The sequence below is a fragment of the Salvelinus alpinus genome, chromosome 32 (assembly GCF_045679555.1).
Source record: "Salvelinus alpinus chromosome 32, SLU_Salpinus.1, whole genome shotgun sequence".
In the NCBI taxonomy this organism is placed as follows: domain Eukaryota; kingdom Metazoa; phylum Chordata; class Actinopteri; order Salmoniformes; family Salmonidae; genus Salvelinus; species Salvelinus alpinus.
In genome coordinates, this window is record NC_092117.1 from 20,757,480 (window position 1) to 20,783,297 (window position 25,818).

The window sequence follows — 25,818 nt, forward strand, 5'->3', positions numbered from 1 at the left end:
CCATGATATTGGCAAGAGAAGGATTCAACATTTCGACCTTTGGGTTGATGCAAAAGGTCGCCCCCAAGATCGCAAGGCGTTATAGTGACATTTTGGAGTATGGGCATGCCATTTTGATTCCCAATTACCTGTACATTGCTTTTCAATTTTGCGCCAAATAGAAATTGTGTGAGCAATAATAGGATCAAAGCGTCGTTTACATTGTTTAAGGTATATCAGTGAAAACCACCTCTTCCAGGGCAATAGGAGACACCATATGTATCTCTATACTCAGCCAGGGGTTGCACTAAATGCTAGTGCCTGGAAATAGAATTTTAAGTTTGGTATGGATAGTCCTACGTCTTTCCCTCTTTGCAAGTTTGTTAATTTTATCTGGAATCACTTACCTTGCCATATACATTTTAAAACTGCACTATGTTTTTTATCCCAATAGCCAGAAGGGGGAGACAAGGGAAGCATTGAGCTACAGAAATTCAGCCGTGGCAGTATATTCATTTTTACAATAGATATTCTGCCAGTTAAAGCAACTGGGATATTGAATTGATTTGAGTGTTCTGTTAAAGTTTCTGCCAATGATTTTAGGAAGGAAGGAAATACTGTATATCTATTTCTAGATATTTAAAATGGGAAACGATTGGGATTTCATAAGTAGAGATGGAGTCCTCATCCGGGTCTTGAGAGGCAGTAGGGCAGATTTGGTTAGATTTATTTTACAACTTGAGATGGAGCTGAATTTGTCCATGATCTTTAAAGATTTAAGGAGGGATTGCAGTACATTGTCTAGATAAAGTAAGATATTGTCGGTGTATAATAAATTGACGTCATCCGTAGAATTGAGAGATATTGGTCTAATTTCTTTTGATTTGTGCCAGGGGCTCCATCGACAATAAAAGTAGCGAAGGTGAGATGAGATCACGTTACCTGCTACTTCGAATGATTCTCAAAGGAACAGAGCAGGTATTGCCTGTTATTACTATGGCGAGGTATTGGTATATAGTATTTTAATAATCTGAATGAAATTGGAGTCAAGTCCCATATGTCCCATAGGTTGCAAATTCGAGTCTAATTCGTAACATATAATACGAAATGGGTGATGGACATCCTCAAATTAATGCATATCATACTAAATGAAGGGTCACGGATTTACGTACAGAATAATACGAAATGCTCTCAGACTAGGTTGAAAAGAGTAGTCACTACCTGGTCTGAAGAAAGTGTTTGCTTTTTGTGTCATTAACGACTTTTTCAATTCAGAGATCTTTTTTAATTGTGATTTATTCAGCTTAGATGCAAATGCAGTTGCATTGTTTTTAATAAAACATGTAATGGCTTCCCATAAAATCACATTTTGATCCATGATAGGCCTATTCCAAATGTGTAGCATATTCTAAGTTTCTTCTATTTCAAAATAGAATTCATTCAAATAGGCCTAATGAAAAAATGTATGAATACATACCAAAGCGCTTCCCTTTAGCACGTGACACACACACCAACCATAGACATGCGTATTGTTATTGCATAGAAAGTGTGCCGGGCCATGTGGAATTGAGTAGGCTTTTATATAAATGCAGTGCCAGCTAAAAACTCAGTTGCTTATTGGTGCACAGTGGAAGTGGAGCTTCTCTTAATCCCTTACATCAACTGCTCTGCTCTACACTCCTCAGCTCACATGTACCAAAGTACTGCAAGTTTAGAGAAGCCCGGACACTTTTTACTTCCCCATATTTTGAAACTGTGTTTCACAGTAAACCACCATGTTTTGGTCAATATTGTGCGTAACCGTTTGCTTGGCATCCCTACTTGCTGAAGCACAGATCTCCAATAGGTACGTTATCAGCTGTCCCAGTCGTTGTCACAAGGCGATGTGTCCCCGTATGCCAGCGGAGTGCTTAGCAGGACAAGTCCTGGACCACTGCAACTGCTGCCCCGTGTGTGCCTCTGGAGACGGCGAAGCGTGCGGCGGCAATGGAAAGCTTGGAGACCCGGTATGCGGAGAGGGGTTGGAGTGTTCGGTGTCCGGTGGAGTGGGGTACTCTGCCACCGTCAGAAGAAGAGGGAAGAGCGGCGTTTGCGCCTGCAAAACTACGGACCCTGTATGTGGTAGCGACGGTGTATCCTACCGTAACATCTGCGAGCTCAAGAGAGTCAGCAACCGGGCACTGAAACTTCAGCAGCCTCCTGTTATGTTCATTCAACGGGGAGCTTGTGGGAAAGGTAAAGGCTTTGAAGAATATTATACATACAATTCCCATTTCACCGTCTTGAATGTGCTGTTTTGTGTATTTCATATTCATTATTTCTGGTGGCTTCCTAACTTTAAATCAGTGAGCATAACTCGATTACGCATAATTTTTCCATTCAATGGAAGCTTTACGCGAAAATCCAATCTATACCAAATCAGATTCAGCCTTGCTGATACTTAGAGTCATGAATTCTCACCAGAAAGGAATCAGTGTGTGACAGTCTGGTGGGCAACAACATCCAGATATGGCAGCTGATTATGTATCCCACGCGCACAAACATCGTGTCCTTTGACAGTAAAACAAAGGCTACCATTGAAATGCGTTGGTTTTTGGTTTTGTTCATTCACTCATGAAAAGCAGTAATCCTTGCTTAGTTTTGCTTGTTTGAACTAAGTCACTAATTCTATTAACTTGTTATTAACGTATGGATTAGCTCTGGTATGCGTACAGTCACATGGGAATAACCCTCCAAATTAATTGATCTAAAGTAGCATAATTAATGCAATAGGTCATTGTTGCTGACTTCACCATGGATAATGTATTATTTAATTGTTTGGACTCAGTTTCAGCCAGTGCAGCTGACCTGCAAACGGAGACACTTATTATCAGAGTCAGTGGGGCACAACATAAACCAGACCATCTATCCATCCCAGACATTTTTTTTCCGTTATTAAATATCATAACATTAATAGATTTGTGGCAGCCTTTTAAGCGGTTTCTATTTCCCTCAACTTTCTAATTGCAAGTGCATTGTGTCATAGCATAGTGAATTCTGTTCTGAAATGTGAATGACACTGAGGATGGTACAAAGACAACCTTCACACTCACAACTCACCTACAGGTGGTAGAGAGATGAGCCAGTGATCTTTAACTGTGTTTGTGTGTTTTATGTGCTCCAAGGGCCCGATTCTGACCCGAAATGGAATGGAATTCCCTTTCTAGTGTGCTATTCACCTGCTATTCATTGTGGGTAGAGATACTTTTATATATTTAATGTATGTGGACACCCCTTCAAATTAGTGGATTTGGCTATTTCAGCCACACCCATTGCTGACAGGTGTATAAAATCGAGCACACAGCCATGCGATCTCCATAGACAAACATTGACAGAAGAATGGCCTTACTGAAGAGCTCAGTGATTTTCAACATTGCACCGTCACAGGATGCCACCTTTCCAACAAGTCAGTTCGTCAAATTTCTGGCCTTCTAGAACTGCCCCGGTCAACTGTAAGTGCTGTTATTGTGAAGTGGAAACATCTAGGAGCATCAACGGCTCAGCTGCGAAGTGGCAGGCCACACAAGCTCACAGAACGGGACAGCCGAGTGCTGAAGCGTGTGGCGTGAAATAATTGTCTGTCCTCGGTTGCAACACTCACTACCGAGTTCCAAAGTGTCTCTGGAAGCAACATCAGCACAATAACTGTTCGTCAGGACCTTCATGAAATGGGTTTCCTTGGCCGAGCAGCCGCACACAAGCCTAAGATCACCATGCGCAATGCCAAGTGTCGGCTGGAGTGGTGTAAAGCTCACCGCCATTGGACTCTAGAGCAGTGGAAACGTGTTCTCTGGAGTGATGAATCACACTTCACTATCTGGCAGTCCAACAGACAAATCTGGGTTTGGCGGATGCAAGGTGAACGTTACCTGCCCCAATGCATAGTGCCAACTGTAAAGTTTGGTGGAGGAGGAATAATGGTCTGGGGCTGTTTTTCATGGTTCGGGCTAGGCTCCTTAGTGCCAGTGAAGGGAAATCTTAATGCTACATCATACAATGACATTCTAGACGATGCTGTGCTTCCAACTTTGTGGCAACAGTTTTTGGAAGGTCCTTTCCTGTTTCAACATAACAATGCCCCCGTGCAGGAAGCGAGGTCCATACAGAAATGGTTTGTCGAGATCGGTGTGGAAGAACTTGACTGGCCTGCACAGAGCCCTGACCTCAACCCCATAGAACACATTTGGGATGAATTGGAACACCAACTACGAGCCAGCCCTAATTGCCTAACCTCACTAATATTCTTTTGGCTGAATGGAAGCAAGTCCCTGCAGCAATGTTCCAACATCTAGTGGAAGGCCTTCCCAGAAGAGTGGAGGCTGTTATAGAGGCAAAGGGGGGGACCAACTCCATATTAATGCCCATGATTTTGGAATGAGATGTTTGACGAGCAGGTGTCCACATACTCCTGGTCATGTAGTTTAGACTAAATGAAGGTGAGGCGGAGGTATGTCTACAAATATGCTGTATTCTGACCTTGACTTAATTCCACCACCTTTACACTCGAGGAAACCATGAATAAGGTCTAGCGAACCTACCGGTTCCAAGTGGAAAAAGCATCTACTTTCTTTTTTTTCTGATATAAATAATAACATTCTCCATGCAACTTGATAAGAGCTTGATAAGAGCTAGGTCAATGACTAATCTGATTGACACTTGTTTCAGATAAATTTGAACTTAGAATTGCTGGAGTCAAATCAAATCTAAGTTTATCTGTCACGTGCGCCGAATACGACAGTGAAATGCTTACTTACAGGCTCTAACCAATAGTGCGAGAAAAAAAAAGGTGTGTGTATGTGTGTGTGTGTGTGTGTGTGTGTGTGTGTGTGTGTGTGTGTGTGTGTGTGTGTGTGTGTGTGTGTGTGTGTGTGTGTGTGTGTGTGTGTGTGTGTGTGTGTGTGTGTGTGTGTGTGTGTGTGTGTGTAGGTAAGCAAAGAAATAAAACAACAGTAAAATTACATTTGAAAATAACAGTAGCAAGGCTATATACAGACACCGGTTAGTCAGGCTTATTGAGGTAGTATGTACATGTAGGTATGGTTAAAGTGACTATGCATATATGATGAACAGAGAGTAGCAGTAGCATAAAAAGAGGGGTTGGCAGCTGGTGGGACACGATGCAGATAGCCCGGTTAGCCAATGTGCAAGAGCACTGATTGGTCGGGCCAATTGAGGTAGTATGTACATGAATGTATAGTTAAAGTGACTATGCATATATGATAAACAGAGAGTAGCAGCAGTGTAAAAGAGGGGTTGGGGGGGCACACAATGCAAATAGTCCGGGTAACCATTTGGTTACCTGTTCAGGAGTCTTATGGCTTGGGGGTAAAAACTGTTGAGAAGCCTTTTTGTCCTAGACTTGGCACTCCAGTACCGCTTGCCATGTGGTAGTAGAGAGAACAGTCTATGATTGCGGTGGCTGGGGTCTTTGACAAATTTTAGGGCCTTCCTCTGACACCGCCTGGTGTAGAGGTCCTGGATGGCAGGCAGCTTTGCCCCAGTGATGTACTGGGCCGTACGCACTACCCTCTGAATTGCCTTGCGGTCAGAGGCCGAGCAATTGCCGTACCAGGCAGTGATGCAACCGGTCAGGATGCTCTCGATGTTGCAGCCGTAGAACCTTTTGAGGATCTCAGGACCCATGCCAAATCTTTTTAGTTTCCTGAGGGGGAATAGGCTTTGTCATGCCCTTGTGTGTTGACCTGTTTAAAGGTCTTACGTCGGCTACGGAGAGTGTGTTCACACAGTCGTCCGGAACAGCTGATGCTCTCATGCATGCCTCAGTGTTGCTTGCCTCGAAGCGAGCATAGAAGTGATTTAGCTCGTCTGGTAGGCTCGTGTCACTGGGCAGCTCGCTGCTTCCCGTTGTAGTCTGTAATAGTTTGCAAGCCCTGCCACATCCGACGAGCGTCGAAGCCGGTGTAGTATGATTCAATCTTAGTGTGAAACCAGTCATATGAGAGCAAACTGAAGCATATTCACATATCAACTTTCCCACAGTAAAGTTTATGAAATGCTGTGCCATTATGCAGAATTTAAATTGTACAACCTTTTAACTTGCAGGGATGGGCACTCTCAAATCTTTTAATAATGAGTTACTCCGACTTTCTCTATTTCCCATTTCTATCATGTTAAATATTAGCCTCTATCAGTATCGTCCGTCAGTAGGCTTAATATCAACACATATTCAACTGCCAATGTACTTTTAGTTCCCTTCAGTTGGTTTAGCCTACATTATCATTCCATATAATTCCATTGTTTAGTTTACCTTAATTTGCTTCCTCTGTTCTCCGTATTATAATTCTATGTACACTAATCTTCCAACATTACTGTGGGTTAAAGAACTGAATGTGTCACGCCCTGACCTTAGAGAGCCTTTTTATTCTCTATTTGGTTAGGTCAGGGTGTGACTAGGGTGGGCAATCTAGTTTTCCTATTTCTTTGTTTGGCCTGGTATGGTTCCCAATCAGAGGCAGCTGTCTATCGCTGTCTCTGATTGGGGATCATACTTAGGCAGCCTTTTCCCACCTTAGTTTGTGGGATCTTGTTTTTGTATAGTTGCTGTGTTAGCGCTACAAAACTTTACGTGTCGTTTATCTTTCTTGTTTTTTGGTGTTAATTTAATAAATCTATGATGTACGCCTACCACGCTGCACCTTGGTCCGATCATTCCATCAACGAACGTGACAGAATGTGGCAATTTTCAGAATGGATCAAAACACCGTTTTTTTTCTTTCATGCTAAAGGCTTTCCAAACCTGTTTTTTTATGATTCACAAATACTTTCCTAACCCCAAATAATCTACAAGATCAGAGTATTGTTAAAGCTACCAATTGGTGCTGAAACAAAGACATATGCATATACTGTAGATGGCTTTCTTTCATTGATTGCTAATATTCTGAACCTGTTCTCTCGATATATTCTATTACATCTGTCGACAAAATTCTAATTAAAAGGTACACTGTATTTAAAGGGATGACTTAAGATAAATGTACTGAAAACCGTATTGAATGAAAATCTGTTGTCCAGCGAGTGGGAGGGTTTTCAGCGATTGAATTACATTTATTCAGCGAGCGGAATGGAATCACGCCTGCAAAGCCCTTTACACATCTTCATGTTAGTCTGAATTCCAACTACTGAGAAGTAAGTAGGAAAGGAGTGCGTAGGAAAGGCGTAATTTCCTAAATCGGAATTGGGCCCCATGTGTTTAGTTCTTAGTTGGACCACAAGGGTTCAAAAGGGTTCTTCGGCTGTCCCCATAGGAGAACCCTTTTTGGTTTCAGGTAGAACCCTTTTTGGTTCAAAGTAGAACCCTCCGTGGAAAAGGTTCTACTTGGAACCCAAAAGGGTTATTCAAAGGGTTCTCCTATGGGGACAGCTGAAGAACCCTTTTGGGTTCTAGATTATTCATTGTCAGACAGTTAATGTACGTGTGCAGGCACATAATGTACAGTATGTGTATGACAGTAGACTATTTATTTTTAATGTCTCCATATGTTTACCTTTTCCAACACAAGGACACACAAGGCATGCCAAAGTTATGTCAGAGAGTGTCTCCTCAGTGATTTTGCAAACATTTGGGATGCAAACACTTGATCCAGCTCCTCTCCAGCTCCAGACAGCCTAAGAAAACAGAGTGCAGCTCTGTGCCAAGCTACATGAAGGCCCCTGGCCAAGTAAAGAGAGGCTCCGGACCACTGGCCTCAATGGCCTCTTTAAAGCAAACACATTAAATTACATTGGTGCATGATGTCATTTGAATCTGTTTTCTGAAGTTGTCGATTATGCAAGTTGTTTGAGCTGGCACACGATTTAGGTCAAATGTTGCTGTCCCGTGGGCCCGCTGTGTGTTTTCTTAAATAACTCATTTAGTCACAGAATGGCATATATGGCCTGCAGAAACACGTTTGAGATGTATTGATATTTTACAAGAGGTAAGAGAATAAACATGTTGACTTTAGGATGCTGAGAACAACCTTTTCATGCATTTCATTTCAATTCACACCCAAAGGAACAGCTACATAATGCATAGCTCTGGTGAGTGATTGGGGCTTGCTAGCTTTACATTGGCAAGCTGTGTTGGTGTACAGTTAGAGAATGAAAATGGTCTGTGATTATGCTTGGTGGATCATGTACAGTATGCTGATCGTACACGTATTTTCTCCCAGCCTTCTCGTCTCTGCCTCTCACTTGCCACTCTTCCTTTCAGCGCTCTGTTTTCTTTCTTTCTTTCCTTTTTTCTTTCTTTCTTTCTTTCTCTCTCCCTCTCTCCCTCTCCCCTTCACACTTTCTCTCTTGGCACTTTAAATTCACCAGCAGGGTTATCACGAAACAATGGTCTAGGGATTGAATTGGGATTGGGCTTTTCCGTGTATGTTCGCACAGCTCAGGGAATATGTTTCATGTGACTTAGGGACCCTTTCAAAGACTTAGTGAGTGTGTATTCAGTGGAACCAATGCATTTCCTGCACCACAGCCTTGCAGCAAGGGACCTGGACTACAGTGATACCGCAGAGGGAATACAACCCCACTGACACTGCAACCCAATCCCTCTGCCTGTAGGATGGGGGAAAGGAAGAGCAGCTTCCTTATGGAAAAACTCATAAAGCAGCAACAGTGTGGACAGGCAGGCAGGTGTGTGTTGGGGAGTGCTTGATACAAGAATCAGGTTTCTTTTCCTGGAGAGGTCAGTGAGTTTTGTATAGCAGACATATGGGAATTATAGGGAGATGGACACAGTGTGTCTAATAGAGGGATGGAATGCCAGGGGTGGAATGTCTCTTTGACAGGAGGTTACTGAGCTGGCCCATGGACAGCATGACAAGCACATCGTTTCATTATATTTTTACATTTGAGTCATTTAGTAGATGCCCTTATCCAGAGTGACATACAGGAGCAATTAGGGTTACGTGCCTTGCTCAAGGGCACATCGCCAGATTTTTCACCTAGTCAGCTCGAGGAGTCGAACCAGCAACCTTACGGTTAGCCTACAGTCCCAACGCTCTTAACCGCTGAGCTACCTGCCGTATGAGCTTATGAGTGGTTTTGTGTGTTGCTACATGTTGCATAGACGTAACGAGACAAGTCGAGAGAAAATGTGGCACTACAGAACCATTTAGGATAACTATACTACCCCCATCCTCCTCCACTCTTTCGTCTGGTTCCCCCACCTCTGAGGAGGTGAAGTTGAGGGCTACAGGAGCACAGCCAGACAGCCAGGCCAGAAGAAGGTAACTGATAGGACAACAAGGACTACCTTTCAGGGAGCCACAATAGACAGGCTACATCTACACCCTGATAGGATAGGCTTTGCGTTGCCTCTGTAGAATTGGAGTTTTGATTTATTTCATCAATATGACATTGTTCAATTCAAAATGAGACCTGAAGCCTGATGCTTGAATACCCTAACCTATGTATAGCTTGTATAGCTGTTTAAGAGCGTCTCCCCTGGTCCCCCTCTCTCTCCTCTCTCTCAGTCTGTAGTGAAGCATGCCTGCATGGGGTCAGAACACTTCAATCAAAAAGCCATTATCTCGGTTTAACTGTGTGTGTGTGTGCACACGCGCGTGCGTGCGTGCGTAGGATTTCTGTAAGTATTTTTTATTTTACTCTGTCAATTTATGGCAGACAGTAAATGTGGGTCGACTCAACATACTGTATGTATATACTTCTGTAAGGCTTATGCATATGTCCTCCATCATTTCAGAACAGTAAAAACTGATAGTTATTAAAACTCCTTTTCAAAGGCATTCCAATGATATTCAGGATTTTGGAGGGAGTTGAGGTTCAAGTAGATGCTCTCATCCTTGGTCCATATGCTTTTCTATTTGTCTAGCGGTCGACTTCATTCCAGCAGTCGTTGACCTGATCTGAGCCCCAGCTCCTCAGATAGAGTGTCTCATTAAGAAATATCCTGTCACGGTCTACAGAAGAGGCAACACTGGCAACAGTAACCTGCACTGCTATGGAAGGAGCACACACTGACTACATCTGGTTTGTGATTTTCCCAAATCAGCAAGAAAGATTTCGTCATCAACTGGCCAAAACCCATTCTCCTTCATTTCCAATGCAATGATGTGTCTGTGGAAACAAATCAGTCTGTCTGTGTCAAGAGGACGGGCCAAGTATCATCATAACATTGAACAATGAAGAGGTCAAGTGGTAAAGATGAACTCTTAGGTACTTCAGATTGATCTCAGGTCTAGATACCGGAGCAGGCCCGCGGACCGATGCACTCATATCTTAAACATTTGAACCGGGGACTTACGCCATCATACTATCCCCATATCTTGGGGCAAATTACAGCTATCCTGAGGATATGAATGCCATCATGGAATTTCCCTTCTTACACAGGAAAGAAATGGGGTATTCTCAACATATAATTAAGTAGGATACAGTACGCCAAGACTGTGCTCATTCTACTCTTGTGTTGGTTTAACTCTGCCTCAAGCAGGAAGTATTTTTTTCACAACTCATCTTCTAGGCTTATGGGCGCCTCTTTGCCACGTAATATAATTGAAATAAACAACCTTTACAAACTACAGCAAGGTTTAGGATTGTATGACAAAACCGCTATGGTGCTTTCTTTATTTTAAACATAATTACTTGAGGGGTGTGGAAAGATAAAGGAGATGAAACATGATTATCTTGTCTTTAAAAAGCAAAATGTCTATGATAATCTTCAGAAAAGACTTACAGTAATTCACAGCCTGGAAAAATACTTGTATGCCTTCTCAGTATGATGTAATTACATGGTCAGTCATCAACATTTTCTGACTTATCTTCTTACGGAAGAATCAAAGGCACTTACAGACAGAGACAGAAGCACGGGGAAGACTCTGTCTATGCCACAAACGGACTGTCATCTTTTCCAGTTCTCTTTGAGACCAGTTTCATATACTGGGCTTATTCTTGCATTGCTGTTACATCATTTTGTTGTATTTGTGTTTGTGGTTGTTTTTGAGTTCATTTTTTATCCCAACGTCCTGTCTCTGTTGATGTATTTCTAGCCCAGGACAACCCAAACAGTCTGAGACACAAATACAACTTTATCGCTGACGTGGTGGAGAGGATCGCCTCAGCCGTGGTTCACATTGAACTCTATCGCAAGTAAGAGCGGCACCTGTGTGTGTGTGTGTGTGTGTGTGTACTTGTTTTTCTACATTATCAGGACCCCAATGTCCTAACACTTCACCTTAATGTCCTGAAAAGGTAGGAAAACAATCACTTTTTTCAGGTCCTGAATTTGTTCAAATGCTATTTTAAATTGAAGGGTTAGGTTTAAGGTTAGGTTTAGGGTTAGGGAAAATATTTTTAATGGTGAAACATTTTACACTCCAAAAAGTCCAGAAATGTCACGTAAACACAGCTGTGTGTGTATGTGTATGTGTTCGTCCTTGAATATCTGTAGACACATACCAGAGTTGACTTTACAACCCACCTGGATGTGAGACCACACTAGTTGGTAAAACATTTAAGTTAAAACCCTCCCTTTTAACGTACTTCTCCTTCTGTCTTGCATCCTCTTTCCCTGTCTTCATCTCTCCATCCCCCTTCTCCCATCCCTTTATCTCTATAAATGTATCTCTCTCTCTTTCTCTCCCTTTCTGCATATCTATCTCCCTCTCTCCCTCTCTCCCTCTCTCCCGCTTTCTCAGGATGACGTATTCTAAGCGGGAGGTGGCAGTGTCCAGTGGCTCAGGGTTCGTGGTGTCGGAGGATGGACAGATTGTGACCAACGCCCATGTTGTGGCCAATAAACATCGAGTAAAGGTGGAGCTGAAGAGTGGCGCCACCTACGACGCCAATATCAAAGACATGGACGAGAAGTCCGACATCGCACTCCTCAAGATCGACTCACCGGTAAGAGGGGACACCAGAGGTCACAGACATAGCTCAACAGTTTAGAATTTAGTACAAATGACTTTATTCGAACAACTTAACCCATGAATAACTGACATAGGAGACAAACGGACACATAGGGAAGAAGTTTACACTTAGAAACAGTTGCAAAATTGTGGTAGTTCGCTTGTGTTGTGTGCTACACATTCCGTTACAAAGATCAAGATTCAGGTTTTATTATTTATTGTCGATGTAAATTGTTCGGCGGCGATTTTTATGAATTGTTCAGTAGTCTAATGGCTTGGGGGTAGAAGCTGTTGTGGAGTCTTTTAGTCCTAGACTTGACGCTTCAGTACCGCTTACCGTGCGGTAGCAGAGAAAACAGTCTATGCCCGATGACTGAGGGTGACTGGAGAGTCTGACAATTTTATGGGCTTTCCTCTGACACCGCTTATTATATAGGTCCTGGATGGCAGGAAACTTGGCCCCAGTGATGTACTGGACTGTTTGCACTAACCTTTGTAGCGCCTTACGGTCAGATGCCGAGCTGTTGCCATACCAGGCGGTGATGCAACCAGTCAGGATGCTCTCGATGGTGCAGCTGTAGAACCTTTTGAGGATCTGGGGGCACATGCCAAATCTTTTCAGTCTCCTGAGGGGGAAAAGGTTTTGTCGTACCCTCTTCATGACTGTCTTGGTATGTTTGGACCATGATAGTTCGTTGGTGATGTGGACACCAAGGAACTTGAAACTCTCGACCAGCTCCACTACAGCCCCGTCGATGTTAATCGGGGCCTGTTCGGCCTGCCTTTTCCTGTAGTCCTCGATCAGCTCCTTTGTCTTACTCACATTGATGGAGAAGTTGTTGTCCTGGCACCACACTGCCAGTTCTCTGACCTCCTCCCCATAGGCCGTCTCATCGTTGCCGGTGATCAGGCCTACCACTGTTGTGTCGTCACCAAACTTAATAATGGTGTTAGAGTTGTGTTTGGCCACGCAGTCGTGGGTGAACAGGGAATGCAGGAGGGGACTAAGTACACACCACTGAGGGGCCCCAGTGTTAAGGATCAGCGTAGCAGATGTGTTGTTGCCTACTCTTACCACCTGGGGGCGGCCCGTCAGGAAGTCCAGGATCCCGATGCAGAGGGAGGTGTTTAGTCCCAGAGTCCTCAGCTTAGTGATGAGGTTCGTGGGCACTATGGTGTTGAACGCTGAGCTGTAGTCGATGAACAGCATTCTCACATAGGTGTTCCTTTTGTACAGTTGAGAAAGGGCGGTGTGGAGTGCGATTGAGATTGCGTCATCTGTGGATCTGTTGGGGCAGTATACGAATTGGAGTGGGTCTAGGGCGTCCGGGAGGATGCCGTTGATGTGAGCCATGACCAGCCTTTCAAAGCACTTCATGGCTACCGACGTGTGTGCCACGGGGCGGTAATCATTTAGGCAGGTTACCTTCGCTTCCGTGGGCACAGGGACTATGGTGGTCTGCTTGAAACATGTAGGTATTACAGACTCGGTCAGGGAGAGGTGGAAAATGTCAGTGAAGACACTTGACAGTTGGTCCGCGCATGCTTTGAGTACACGTCCTGGTAATCCGTCTGGCCCCGCGGCTTTGTGAATGTTGACCTGTTTAAAGGATTTGTTCACATTGGCTATGGAGAGCGTTATCACACAGTCATCCAGAATAGCTGGTGCTTCAGTGTTGCTTGCCTCGAAGCGAGCATAAAAGGCATTTAGCTCGTCTGGTAGGCTCACGTCACTGGGCAGCTCTCGTCTGGGTTTCCCTTTGTAGTCCGTAATAGTTTTCAAGCCCTGCCGCATCCGACGAGCGTCATAGCCGGTGTAGTAGGATTCAATCTTAATCCTGTATTGACGCTTTGCTTGTTTGATAGTTCGTCTGAGAGCATAACGGAATTTCTTATAATCGTCTGGATTAGTGTCCCGCTCCTTGAAAGCGGTAGCTCTAGCCTTTAGCTCAATGCGGATGTTGCCTGTAATGGCTTCTGGTTGGGATATGTACATACAGTCACTGTGGGGGGACGTCATGGATGCACTTATTGATGAAGCCGATGACTGAGGTGGTGTATTCCTCAATTTTCCTTTAATTTTTAAAAAATTGTAATTATTTCACCTTTATTTAACCAGTTAGGCCAGTTGAGAACAAGTTCTCATTTACAACTGCAACCTGTCCAAGATATAGCAGAGCAGTGCGACAATTACAACAACACAGAGTTACACATGGGATAAACAAACGTACAGTCAATAACACAATAGTAAAATCTGAATACAGTCTGTGCAAATGAAGTAAGGAGGTAAGGCAATAAATAGGCCAATAGTGGCGAAGCAATTACAAATTAGGAATTTACACTGGAGTGATATATGTGCAGATGAGGATGTGCAAGTAGAAATACTGGTGTGCAAAAGAGCAGAAAAACAAATATGGGGATGAGGTAGGTAGTTGGTTGGAAGGGCTATTTACAGATGGGCTGTGTACAGCTGCAGCGATCGGTGAGCTGCTCTGACAGCTGACGCTTAAAGTTATTGAGGGAGATATAAGTCTCCAACTTCAGTGATTTTTGCAATTCGTTCCAGTCAATGGCAGCAGAGAATTGGAAGGAAAGGCGGCCAAAGTAGGTGTTGTCTTTGGGGATGACCAGTGAAACATACCTGCTGGAGTGCGTGCTACGGGTGGGTGTTGCTATGGTGACCAGTGAGCTGAGATAAGGCAGAGCTTTACCTACTAAAGACTTATAGATGACCTGGAGTCAGTGGGTTTGGCGACGAATATGTAGCGAGGACCAATCAACGAGAGCATACAGGTTGCAGTGGTGGGTAGTATATGGGGCTTTGGTGACAAAACGGATGGCACTGTGATAGACTGCATCCAATTTGCTGAGTAGAGTGTTGGAGGCTATTTTGTAAATGACATCGCCGAAGTCAAGGATCGGTAAGATAGTCAGTTTTACGAGGGTATGTTTGGCAGCATGCGTGAAGGAGGCTTTGTTGGGAAATAGGAAGCCGATTCTAGATTTAACTTTGGATTGGAGATGCTTAATGTGAGTCTGGAAAGAGAGTTTACAGTCTAGCCAGACACCAAGGTACAGTTGAAGTGAAAAGTTTACATACACTGAGGTTGGAGTCATTAAAACTCGTTTTTCAACCATTCCTCAAATTTCTTGTTAACAAACTATAGTTTTGGCAAGTCGGTTAGGACATCTACTGTGTGCATGACAGAAGTAATTTTTCCAACAATTGTTTACAAACAGATTATTTCACTTAAAATTCACTATATCACAATTCCAGTGGGTCAGAAGTTTACATACACTAAGTTGACTGTGCTGTTAAACAGCTTGGAAAATTCCAGAAAATGATATCATGGCTTTAGAAGCTTCTGATAGGCTAATTGACATAATTTGAATCAATTGGAGGTGTACTTGTGGATGTGTTTCAAGGCCTACCTTCAAACTCAGTGCCTCTGCTTGACATCATGGGAAAATCAAGAGAAATCAGCCAAGACCTCAGAAAAGAAAATGTAGACCTCCACCAGTCTGGTTCATCCTTGGGAGCAATTTCCAAATGCCTGAAGGTACCACGTTCATCTGTACAAACAATTGTACGCAAGTATAAACGCCATGGGACCACGCAGTCGTCATACTGCTCAGGAGGAGATGTGTTCTGTCTCCTAGAGATGAACATACTTTAATGCAAATCAATCCTAGAACAACAGCAAAGGACCTTGTGAAGATGTTGGAGGAAACGGGTACAAAACTATCTATATCCACAGTAAAACGAGTCTTATATCAACATAACCTGAAAAGCCTCTCAGTAAGGAAGAAGCCACTGCTCCAAAACCGCCATTAAAAAAGCCAGACTACGGTTTGCAACTACACATGGGGACAAAGATCGTACATTTTTGCGAAATGTCCTCTGGTCTGATGAAACAAAAATATAACTGTTTGAGCACAATGACCATCGTTAAGTTTGGAGGAAAAAGGGGGAGGCTTGCAAGCCAAAGAACACCATCGCAAACGTGAAACACGGGGGTGGCAGCATCATGTTGAAGGGGTGCTTTGCTGCAGGAGGGACTGGTGCACTTCACAAAATAGATGGCATCATGTGGAAGGCAAATTATGTGGATATATTGAAGCAACATCTCAAGACGTCAGTCAGGAAGTTAATGCTTGGTCGCTAATGGGTCTTCCAAATGGACAATGACCCCAAGCATACTTCCAAAGTTGTGGCAAAATGGCTTAAGGACAACAAAGTTAAGGTATTGGAGTGGCCATCACAAAGTCCTGACCTCATTCCTGTAGATCATTTGTTTGCAGAACTGAAAAACTGTGTACTCGCAAGGAGGCCTACAAACCTGACTCACCAGCTCTGTCAGGAGGAATGGGCCAAATTCACCCAAGTTATTGTGCGAAACTTGTGGAAGGCTACCCGAAACATTTGACCCAAGTTAAACAATTTAAAGGCAATGCTACCAAATGCTAATTGAGTGTATATCTACTTCTGACCCACTGGGAATGTGATGAAAGAAATAAAAGCTGAAATAAATCATTATCTCTACTATTATTCTGACTTAACATAAAGGGGTGATCCTAACTGACTTAAGACAATTCATTTTTACTAGGATTAAATGTCAGGAATTGTGAAAAAGTGAGTTTAAATGTATTTGGCTAAGGTGTATGTAAACTTCAAAGTTCAATTGTATTTATAGTTGTCCACATATTCTAAGTCAGAACCGTCCAGATTAGTGATGCTAGGCGGGCGGGCAGATGCGGGCAGCGATCGGTTGAAAAGCATGCATTTCGTTTTACCAGCATTTAAGAGCAGTTGGAGGCCACGGAAGGAGTGTTGTATAGCGTTGAAGCTTGTTTGGAGGTTTGTTAACACAGTATCCAAAGAAGGGCCAGATGTATACAGAATGGTGTCGTCTGTTTAGAGGTGGATCAAATAATCACCCGCAGCAAGAGCGACATCATTGAAAAATACAGAGAAAAGAGTCGGCCCGAGAAATGAACTCTGTGGTACCCCCATAGAGACTGCCAGAGGTCTGGACAACAGGCCCTCCGATGTGACACACTGAACTCTATCTGAGAAGTAGTTAGTGAACCAGGCGAGGCAGTCGTTAGAGAAACCAAGGCTGTTGAGTCTGCTGATAAGAATACGATGATTGACAGAGTCGAAAGCCTTGGCCAGGTTAATAAAGACGGCTGCACAGTACTATCTTTTATCGATGGCGGTTATGATATCGTTTAGGACCTTGAGCGTGGCTGAGGTGCACCCGTGACCTGCTCGGAAACCAGATTGCATAGCGGAGAAGGTACGGTGGGATTCAAAATGGTCAGTGATCTGTTTGTTAACTTTGCTTTCGAAGACTTTAGAAAGGCAGGGTAGGATGGATATAGGTCGGTAACAGTTTGGGTCTAGAGTGTCTCCCCCTTTGCAGAGGGGGATGACCGCGGCCGCTTTCCAATCTTTAGGAATCTTAGACGATACGAAAGAACGGTTGAACAGACTAGTAATATGGATTGCAACAATGGCGGCGGATAATTTTAGGAAGAGAGGGTCCAGATTGTCTAGCCCAGCTGATTTGTAGGGATCCAGATTTTGCAGCTCTTTCGGAACATCAGCTGTCTGGATTTGGGTGAAGGAGAAGCGAGGGGGTTTGGGCCAGTTGCTGCGGGGGGTGCAGAGCTGTTGGCCGGGGTTGGGGTAGCCAGGTGGAAAGCATGGCCAGCCATAGAGAAATGCTTATTGAAATTCTGGATTATTGTGGATTTATCAGTGGTGACAGTTTCCCAGTCTAAGTGCAGTGGGCAGCTGGGAGGAGGTAGTCTTATTCTCCATGGACTTTACCGTGTCCCAAAACCTTTTGAAATTAGTGCTGCAGGATGTAAATTTCTGTTTGAAAACGCTAAGCTTTGCTTTCCTACCTGACTGTGTGTATTGGTTCCTGATTTCCCTGAAAAGTTGCATATCGTGGGGACTATTGAAAGCTAGTGCAGTACGCCACAGGTTGTACTACTCTAGCTTCGAATAGGCCCCCGCGATATGCAACTTTTCAGGGAAATCGGGAATATGCAACTACAATGCCATTGGATGAATCCCGGAACATATTCCAGTCTGTGCTAGCAAAAATCCTGTAGTGTAGCATCAGGATAATGTAGATAGTGTGGTCGACAGCTTATCGTAAGGTACTCTACCTCAGGCGAGCAATACCTCGAGACTTCTTTAATATTAGACATCGCGCACCAGCTGTTATTGACAAAAAGACACACACCTCCACCCCTCGTCTTACCAGAGGTAGCGTCTCTATTCTGCCGGTGCATGGAAAATCCCACCAGCTCTATATTGTCCATTTCTTCGTTCAGCCACGTCTTGGTGAGACATAAGATGTTACAGTTTTTAATGTCCCGTTGGTAGGATAATCTTAATAGTAGGTCATCAATTTTATTCTCTAACGATTGCGCTTTAGCAAGGAGAATGGAAGGCATTGGGAGTTTACTCGCTCGCCTCTGGCTTCTCTGAACGATCCCCAATCTGCGTCCCCTTTTCGGGCGTCTTTTTTTCACGCAAAAGGCGTGGATCTGGGCCTGTTCCAGTGAAAGCAGGATATCCTTCTCGTCGGACTTGTTAAAGGAAAACGTTTCTTCCAGTCTGCAGTGAGTAATTGATATTCTGATGTCCAGAAGTTATTTTCATTCATAAGAGATGGTAGCAGCAACATTATGTACACAATACGTTTTTTTTAAAGTTACACAAAACGTCCCAAAAAATAACACAATTGCGCAATTGGTTGGGAGAATATAAAACGTCAGCCATGTTCTTCGGTGCCGTCTTTATATGAAACAGTGGGTCAGTGCCAATACCATATTAACAATGTGCAGGTATACTGGAGTGGTAGGGGTAGATATAGGGGTAAGGTGGCTAGCCATCAGGGTATATGATAAACAGTTGCAGCAGCGTATACTATGATTATATGTGAGTGTGTGTGCTTGTGTAGAGTCAGTATGAATGTGTGTGCATGTTATGTGTGTGTGAGCAAATTAAGTGTGTGAGTGTCAGTGTGATTGTGAGTGAGTACAAAAATGAAAAACAAATGAAAGGGTCAGTGCAGATAGTCCTTGTTGCCATTTTGTTAGCTATTTAGCAGTCTTATGGCTTGGGGATAGAAGCTGTTCAGGAGCCTGTTGGTGTCAGACGTATTGCTCCGGTACAGTTTGTTAAGCGCTAGCTCGTTGTATTTCTTGTCCTGAGGTGGAATATATACAGCAGTCATGCTAACAGCTGAAAAATCTCTCAGGAGGCAGAAGGGTCAGCATTTGACCATCAGGTATTCCAAGACAGGTGAACAATGGGTCGAAACTTCAGCATACCATTTGCTGTTGATGAAGAGGCATAACCCTCTCCCTCTCGATTTCCCTGAATTCATTGTCATGTCCGCTCGGTGAATGGAGAATCCATTGAGTTGGATAGCCATGGGGGGCATCTTGTCCGAACGCCATGTTTCAGAAAAGCAGAGAATATTGCAGTTACGAGATTCACATTGATAGCAAAATCACAATCGGAGGTCCATCTTATTACCAAGTCATTGGCCAATAGAATGGAGAGAAGAGGTGGCCGGTTTTCCCTTTGTCTTAACCTCGCCTGGACTCCCCCTCTCCTGCCTGTTTTGTTGCTGGCGTTTTCTCATGGGCAGCCCGGAATTGAAGAAAGAGCCCGGGGCAGATGAGTCAAAGTTAAAGCCGGAATTAAGGTTAGTAACTGCCAATCTTCACAATATTCCTTCAAATTGAAACTTTATGGAATATTATAAGTGGCATAAATAAGAGGGTTTGAGGAGTGTGACTTTACACAGTAGCTCCCATGCTATTTAATCCCTGCCTATGAGCGTGAGTGGGAATGACATTGAGAGTTTCAACTCCCAGGAGACAGATTGGATTTTAAGTACATCCTTCCAGGCCAACAGCAGCCATCTTGGTGCAGTACTTTCCTATATCTTACAACTGCACATCTAGACACCACTAGCAAATGTGAGCAACAATTGAACAATAACAATTACTTAATATTATTCCCTATTGGTAGAAAGTTGTTATTGGTAGAAAGTTGTTGTTCAGCTTGATAACATTACATTTACATTTACATTTAAGTCATTTAGCAGACGCTCTTATCCAGAGCGACTTACAAATTGGTGCATTCACCTTATGATATCCAGTGGAACAACCACTTTACAATAGTGCATCTAACTCTTTTAAGGGGGGGGGGGTTAGAAGGATTACTTTATCCTATCCTAGGTATTCCTTAAAGAGGTGGGGTTTCACGTGTCTCCGGAAGGTGGTGATTGACTCCGCTGACCTGGCGTCGTGAGGGAGTTTGTTCCACCATTGGGGTGCCAGAGCAGCGAACAGTTTTGACTGGGCTGAGCGGGAACTGTACTTCCTCAGAGGTAGGGAGGCGAGCAGGCCAGAGGTGGATGAACGCAGTGCCCTTGTTTGGGTGTAGGGCCTGATCAGAGCCTGAAGGTACGGAGGTGCCGTTCCCCTCACAGCTCCGTAGGCAAGCACCATGGTCTTGTAGCGGATGCGAGCTTCAACTGGAAGCCAGTGGAGAGAGCGGAGGAGCGGGGTGACGTGAGAGAACTTAGGAAAGTTGAACACCAGACGGGCTGCGGCGTTCTGGATGAGTTGTAGGGGTTTAATGGCACAGGCAGGGAGCCCAGCCAACAGCGAGTTGCAGTAATCCAGACGGGAGATGACAAGTGCCTGGATTAGGACCTGCGCCGCTTCCTGCGTGAGGCAGGGTCGTACTCTGCGAATGTTGTAGAGCATGAACCTACAGGAACGGGTCACCGCCTTGATGTTAGTTGAGAACGACAGGGTGTTGTCCAGGATCACGCCAAGGTTCTTAGCACTCTGGGAGGAGGACACAATGGAGTTGTCAACCGTGATGGCGAGATCATGGAACGGGCAGTCCTTCCCCGGGAGGAAGAGCAGCTCCGTCTTGCCGAGGTTCAGCTTGAGGTGGTGATCCGTCATCCACACTGATATGTCTGCCAGACATGCAGAGATGCGATTCACCACCTGGTTATCAGAGGGGGGAAAGGGGGGATAACACAGCTGATTGTTTGAGAGGTGCAACATGTGCAACGAAGTGGTCCTTGTAAACGCTGGCATTCAACACATAGTTAATGTTGGCAATGGCATTCAGATAAAAATACTTCAGAGACAACAGTCGTTAGGAAACGATTCTCTGAAAGAAACTTGGAATACATTCTGCAAAGACTCATTACCAGCAGATGAATACCCATGTCATGCTCCAATGAGCAAATAGTTTTGGTCATAAATGGCATGGAGGTAGGCCATGCAAGGTTTTTGCCGAGGCAGCGTACAGTAACTTAGAGAGATTGTTGCTTTGTGGACTAGTGGGATACACATCCCACATGAATCATATTCGACAGCCATATGAAGGAATGTCTGGCACCCATTCAAAGCCACATGCTAGGAGTAACTGCACCACAGAATGCCTCGCAGAGCATTCCCTCGCTTCAATGCACAGCTGAAAAGACACTCATGACAAGGACAGGGCTGCACACAGCCTCGGCCAAAACGCCAAGACAAGCACAAGGTTATGTTTTCTTTTATGCGGCCTACAGTGGTTCCCCAAACTGGCCCTGGAAGACCACTGTGCTATACACTCTGGTCTACATTCAATACACATACTAGACAACTGGAAGGTGATATCAGACCCAAAGCAGTGATCCATGGACGTCTGAAGAAAAGATTATGGATGGAAAATACAGCATCATTACTTCTCAAAAACCAGTTTCAAGACACTGAAAAGTCTAATGGTTTGTGCCCTGTGGTAAGACTACCATCCAACTACTGGTTGACCATGACAGCCCAGTACCTGACTGTGGATTGACCATATACCCCGTGCCCCACTCTGGCTACATAGCTAAGACAGCTGTTGAACTCTTTGCCCCAGTTTTCTCTTCTGTGTGAGAAAGTGTCTACCCAGTCTGCCCAGTGGGCACAGTCCCAGTTCCATGACTAACCCCACAGTGGGACAGGACAGAGGCTATGGGCTAGGGGGAGAGGGGAGGGGGTCTGACTCATGACACCCCAGCTAATGAGACAGTGGGTACGGGCAGGGGAGAGTGGATATTAGGGAAAGAGTCGACTAGAGATGGAAAGTGTCAGTGCGAGAGAAATTAGAGGATGAGAGAGAGAGGGAGATAATTAGAGGCCAAAATAAAGGAAAAGTTGGAATTTCCAAATTTTTATGAAAAATACAGTAAGTTGTCACAGTTCTGTCCTCAGGGCTTCAGGTCTGTACTCTTTTAACTATGTATTTATTTCCCTCTTTTCCTCACTCTCCCTCCATCTGTCCCTCTCTTGCCTCAAATGTGCGTCATGAGTATGGGTGACTTCTATCAAACTTTGTATTTCATATCAGCACACTGAGAGAGAATCGATCACACATGTTTATGACTTTGAGCTTTGAAAGTTGACTTTTTGAATGTAGAATACCCTCTCTTCTCCCTCGGTGCTTCATGAGAAGCAGAGTTTATTGGCGGCTGGGTCGGTCCGTTCTTGTGTGGTGTACCCTCGTCTCTGGGGAAGACATTACACGTCTGCAGCTACATTAGTCTGTCTGCAGAAGTTGGGACTTCAGAGGATGGGAAGGAGAAAGAGACAAAGTGCTACATTCATTTCTGACAGAGAGAGAATGGGATGGAGAGGCAGACAAAGACAGAGGAGATGTGGCCTGGAAAACGGATCCAAATGTCTGCAAAGCTAAGTGATCTAATAGGCTAATGAGGCTCTTATTGGTCCCCGTTCAGGAGACATCCAGGACATGCTCTGTTTCTCAGTGGAAAGAGTGGCGTCCTTCAGAAAGAAGCAGAGGGAAAATGAATCACATCCTCGTCTCATCCTCCATTTCACTCGCTCTCCCACAATCGCTCCCATCCTTACGGAAGCAGCGTGTCGGGACGAGGGCCAAGGGAAGCAGACTGGCCTTGCTCTTTTATTCCATGCTCCAGACAAGGCCTAGTTTGTAGGTGGTTGTTTCCCAGGCCAGCGATGCAGTGGAAGAGAGACCCATACATCCTAACCGCATCTCATCAGATCTGCATGGCCCACAGATTAAAGGCGTGTGGTGTCTAGCCGCCCGTTGGTGAGATGCCATCCAGTCTTCCAGAGTGTCTGTAAATCATGCTGGAAACACAGAGAAAGCTTTCGACCATGTGTTTGCTGTTGTGTTGGCTGTGGCATTTACAACAACATGTGCACCATATTGATCCCCAGAGCTGATGGTTCTGCAGGTATTATCATGTTGGATCAAGCTCCTCTTTATCCACTGAGGCACAACCCTTGCGACAAAGTTAATGTGTAGCCATAGTAGCGTTCACCCACACACGGTCACACCATTTGCTAGTGGCCCCATGATATGTATGCATGGTAGCATAGGACTAAAAAGTTAACATAATACCTACAGATGCGCTGTCTTAATTTGACCCTGCTTCTCACAGCAGGAAAATAATCATGCAGTAACAGGAAATGTGAATTATTATGTGGATTATAATACATTTTGTAGAGGTTGATACATAATTAGATAAATGTTTTGTTACCGCAAATCAAGTCTGACATTAAGCGGAAATTAGTAACTTTAGAAGCATTTTTTAAAACCTTGAATACACTACAATTTGCGTATTGCCTTGAAGTCCCCTATAAGAAAAGCACAGTAGTGACCACAGCAAAGACTCTAGAAGTGGTCATAGGTTTAATCACCAAACAGGGGGTGTTTCACTGGCATGCCTCTGTGCTGTTAACAGTTGTTTTTTGTTCGGGTTCATGTAAAATTAACCCTTTTTCTCAGGTTTCCATACGCCTTTGAAACTATTAGCGACAGTCCATCACAGCGTGAGGCTTGACAAAAACCAAGTTTGCACCTGGGATCAAGTCATAAAAGTTAATGTAATGGGTTTTTAAGTGATTCCAAACGGCCAAAGCTGTAATTTGAAACAAAGACTTGTCTATGGCAACAAAGGAGGTATTTTCCTCGTTGGTCCTTCCACCATCTCCCATGGCAGACACTCTAGATGTACAGTACAATTTTGGTTGAGATGATAGGATAAAGCCTGAATGTCTGAAATTCTTACCACCACTTCTAAGTGCCTCTGACATGCAACTGTTTTTCTGGATGGCTGCTAGTAAATACTGGTGCTTTCTGTTGAAGTTTATCTGTCACTATCTCAGCCTCTATTAAAATGATATTGTGCCATTCTCAGTTATCTTCTGTATGAGTCAGCGGAGAGCTTGGGAAACAGGTATTTTTTATAGAAAGGTTGAAATTTCAACTGAAAGTTTTAAGTTAAGATCTAGAACAAGGCAGTAGTGCATTTAACTGAAAGCATCTCACATGATGTTGGGGACGGCCAACGCAGGAGAGGGTTGCCTGCTCCTCTTCTTGTTAATTGGTCGCAAGAGTGCCAGTGAAACAAATTTATCTGGTCACGTACATTTTTGGTTCACGGGTTGCTTTTTTATCATCATGATTTATTCAAACTGTAATGTGCAATTGACAAAAAATTAACCAACTTTCTAAAGAGGCAACAATGGCACGGTGTAACGGCTTTCGTTAAGGAGAGGTGGAAGGAGAGGAGGACCAAAATGCAGCGTGTGTAACGTCCTGACCAGAGTTATTATGTGTTTTGCTTGTTTAGTGTTGGTCAGGACGTGAGCTGGGTGGGAATTCTATGTTGTGTGTCTAGTTTGTCTGTTTCTATGTCCAGCCTAATATGGTTCTCAATCAGAGGCAGATGGTAATCGTTGTCCCTGATTGAGAATCATATATAGGAGGCTTGTTTTGTGTTGGGATTTTGTGGGTGTTTGTTTCCTGTCTCTGTGATTGTCTGCACCAGATAGGTCTGTCTCGGTTTTTGCACATTTGTTATTTTGTATTGTTGTTTGTAGTGTTTCACTTGTTCTTCATTAAACATGTTTAACACTAGCCGCGCTGCACTTTGGTCCTCTCCTTCACCCCTGGAAGAAAACCGTTACAGCGTGGTACGTATCCATAATAACTTTTAATGAGAATGAATACAAAATACAAAAAGAACAAGAGAATCAAAATGAAAACCGAAACAGTCCCGAATGGTGAAAACACTAAAACGGAAAACAACTACCCACAACTCAGTGGGAAAACAGGCTACCGAAGTATGATTCTCAATCAGAGACAACGATCGACACCTGCTTCTGATTGAGAACCATACTAGGCCAAACACATAGAAATATAACGTATAGAAAAACAACCTAGAATGCCCACCCCAACTCACGCCCTGACCAAACTAAAATAAAGACATAAAAAAGGAACTAAGGTCAGAACGTGACACACGCGACTGCCCCTGTCTGTGTGTGTCAGGGCTCCACATGCATGGGAGGTTGTGGAAACCCTCCAGACCAGTCAATCATCCCTGTTGTGGCCAGCTTGGGCCAGTGAAAAGATTAGGCCATTATAATAATGCTATTTTTAATCTTGGCTATGTAAATGATTAAAAAGATGGATTCCTGAAGCTGTTTGTTTTTGTGTCGTGGGAGGATGGACTCTACAAGGTGTCGAAAGCGTTCCACACGGATGCTGGCCCACGTTGACTCCAGTGCTTCTCACAGGTGCGCCTGCCACCTACTGCTATACCCCTTTCAAAGGCACATTAATATTTTGTCTTGCCCATTCGCCCTCTGAATGGCACACACACACAATCCATGTCTCAATTGTCTCAAGGCAAAATCCTTCTATAACCTGTCTCCTCCCCTTCATCAACACTGATTTCAGTGGATTTAACAAGTGACATCAATAAGGGATCACAGCTTTCACCTGGATTCACCTGGTCAGTCTATGTCATGGAAATAGCATGTGTATTGTTTTGTACACTCAGTGTATTTTAGAATT

The 25,818-nt window shown here is 44.0% G+C and overlaps 1 protein-coding gene across 1 annotated transcript in view; it reads left to right on the forward strand.

Annotated features, from left to right (window-relative positions):
- Window positions 1-1,591: 1,591 nt before the first annotated feature.
- LOC139562466 (serine protease HTRA1A-like) overlaps window positions 1,592-25,818 on the forward strand; it is a 39,599-nt gene continuing 15,372 nt past the window's right edge. Inside the window, exons 1-3 of the mRNA XM_071380185.1 lie at window positions 1,592-2,214; window positions 11,028-11,127; window positions 11,676-11,880. Of these exons, the coding sequence (XP_071236286.1) occupies window positions 1,755-2,214; window positions 11,028-11,127; window positions 11,676-11,880 (765 nt within the window). The 5' untranslated portion in view covers window positions 1,592-1,754. The remainder of the gene's footprint in view (window positions 2,215-11,027; window positions 11,128-11,675; window positions 11,881-25,818) is intronic.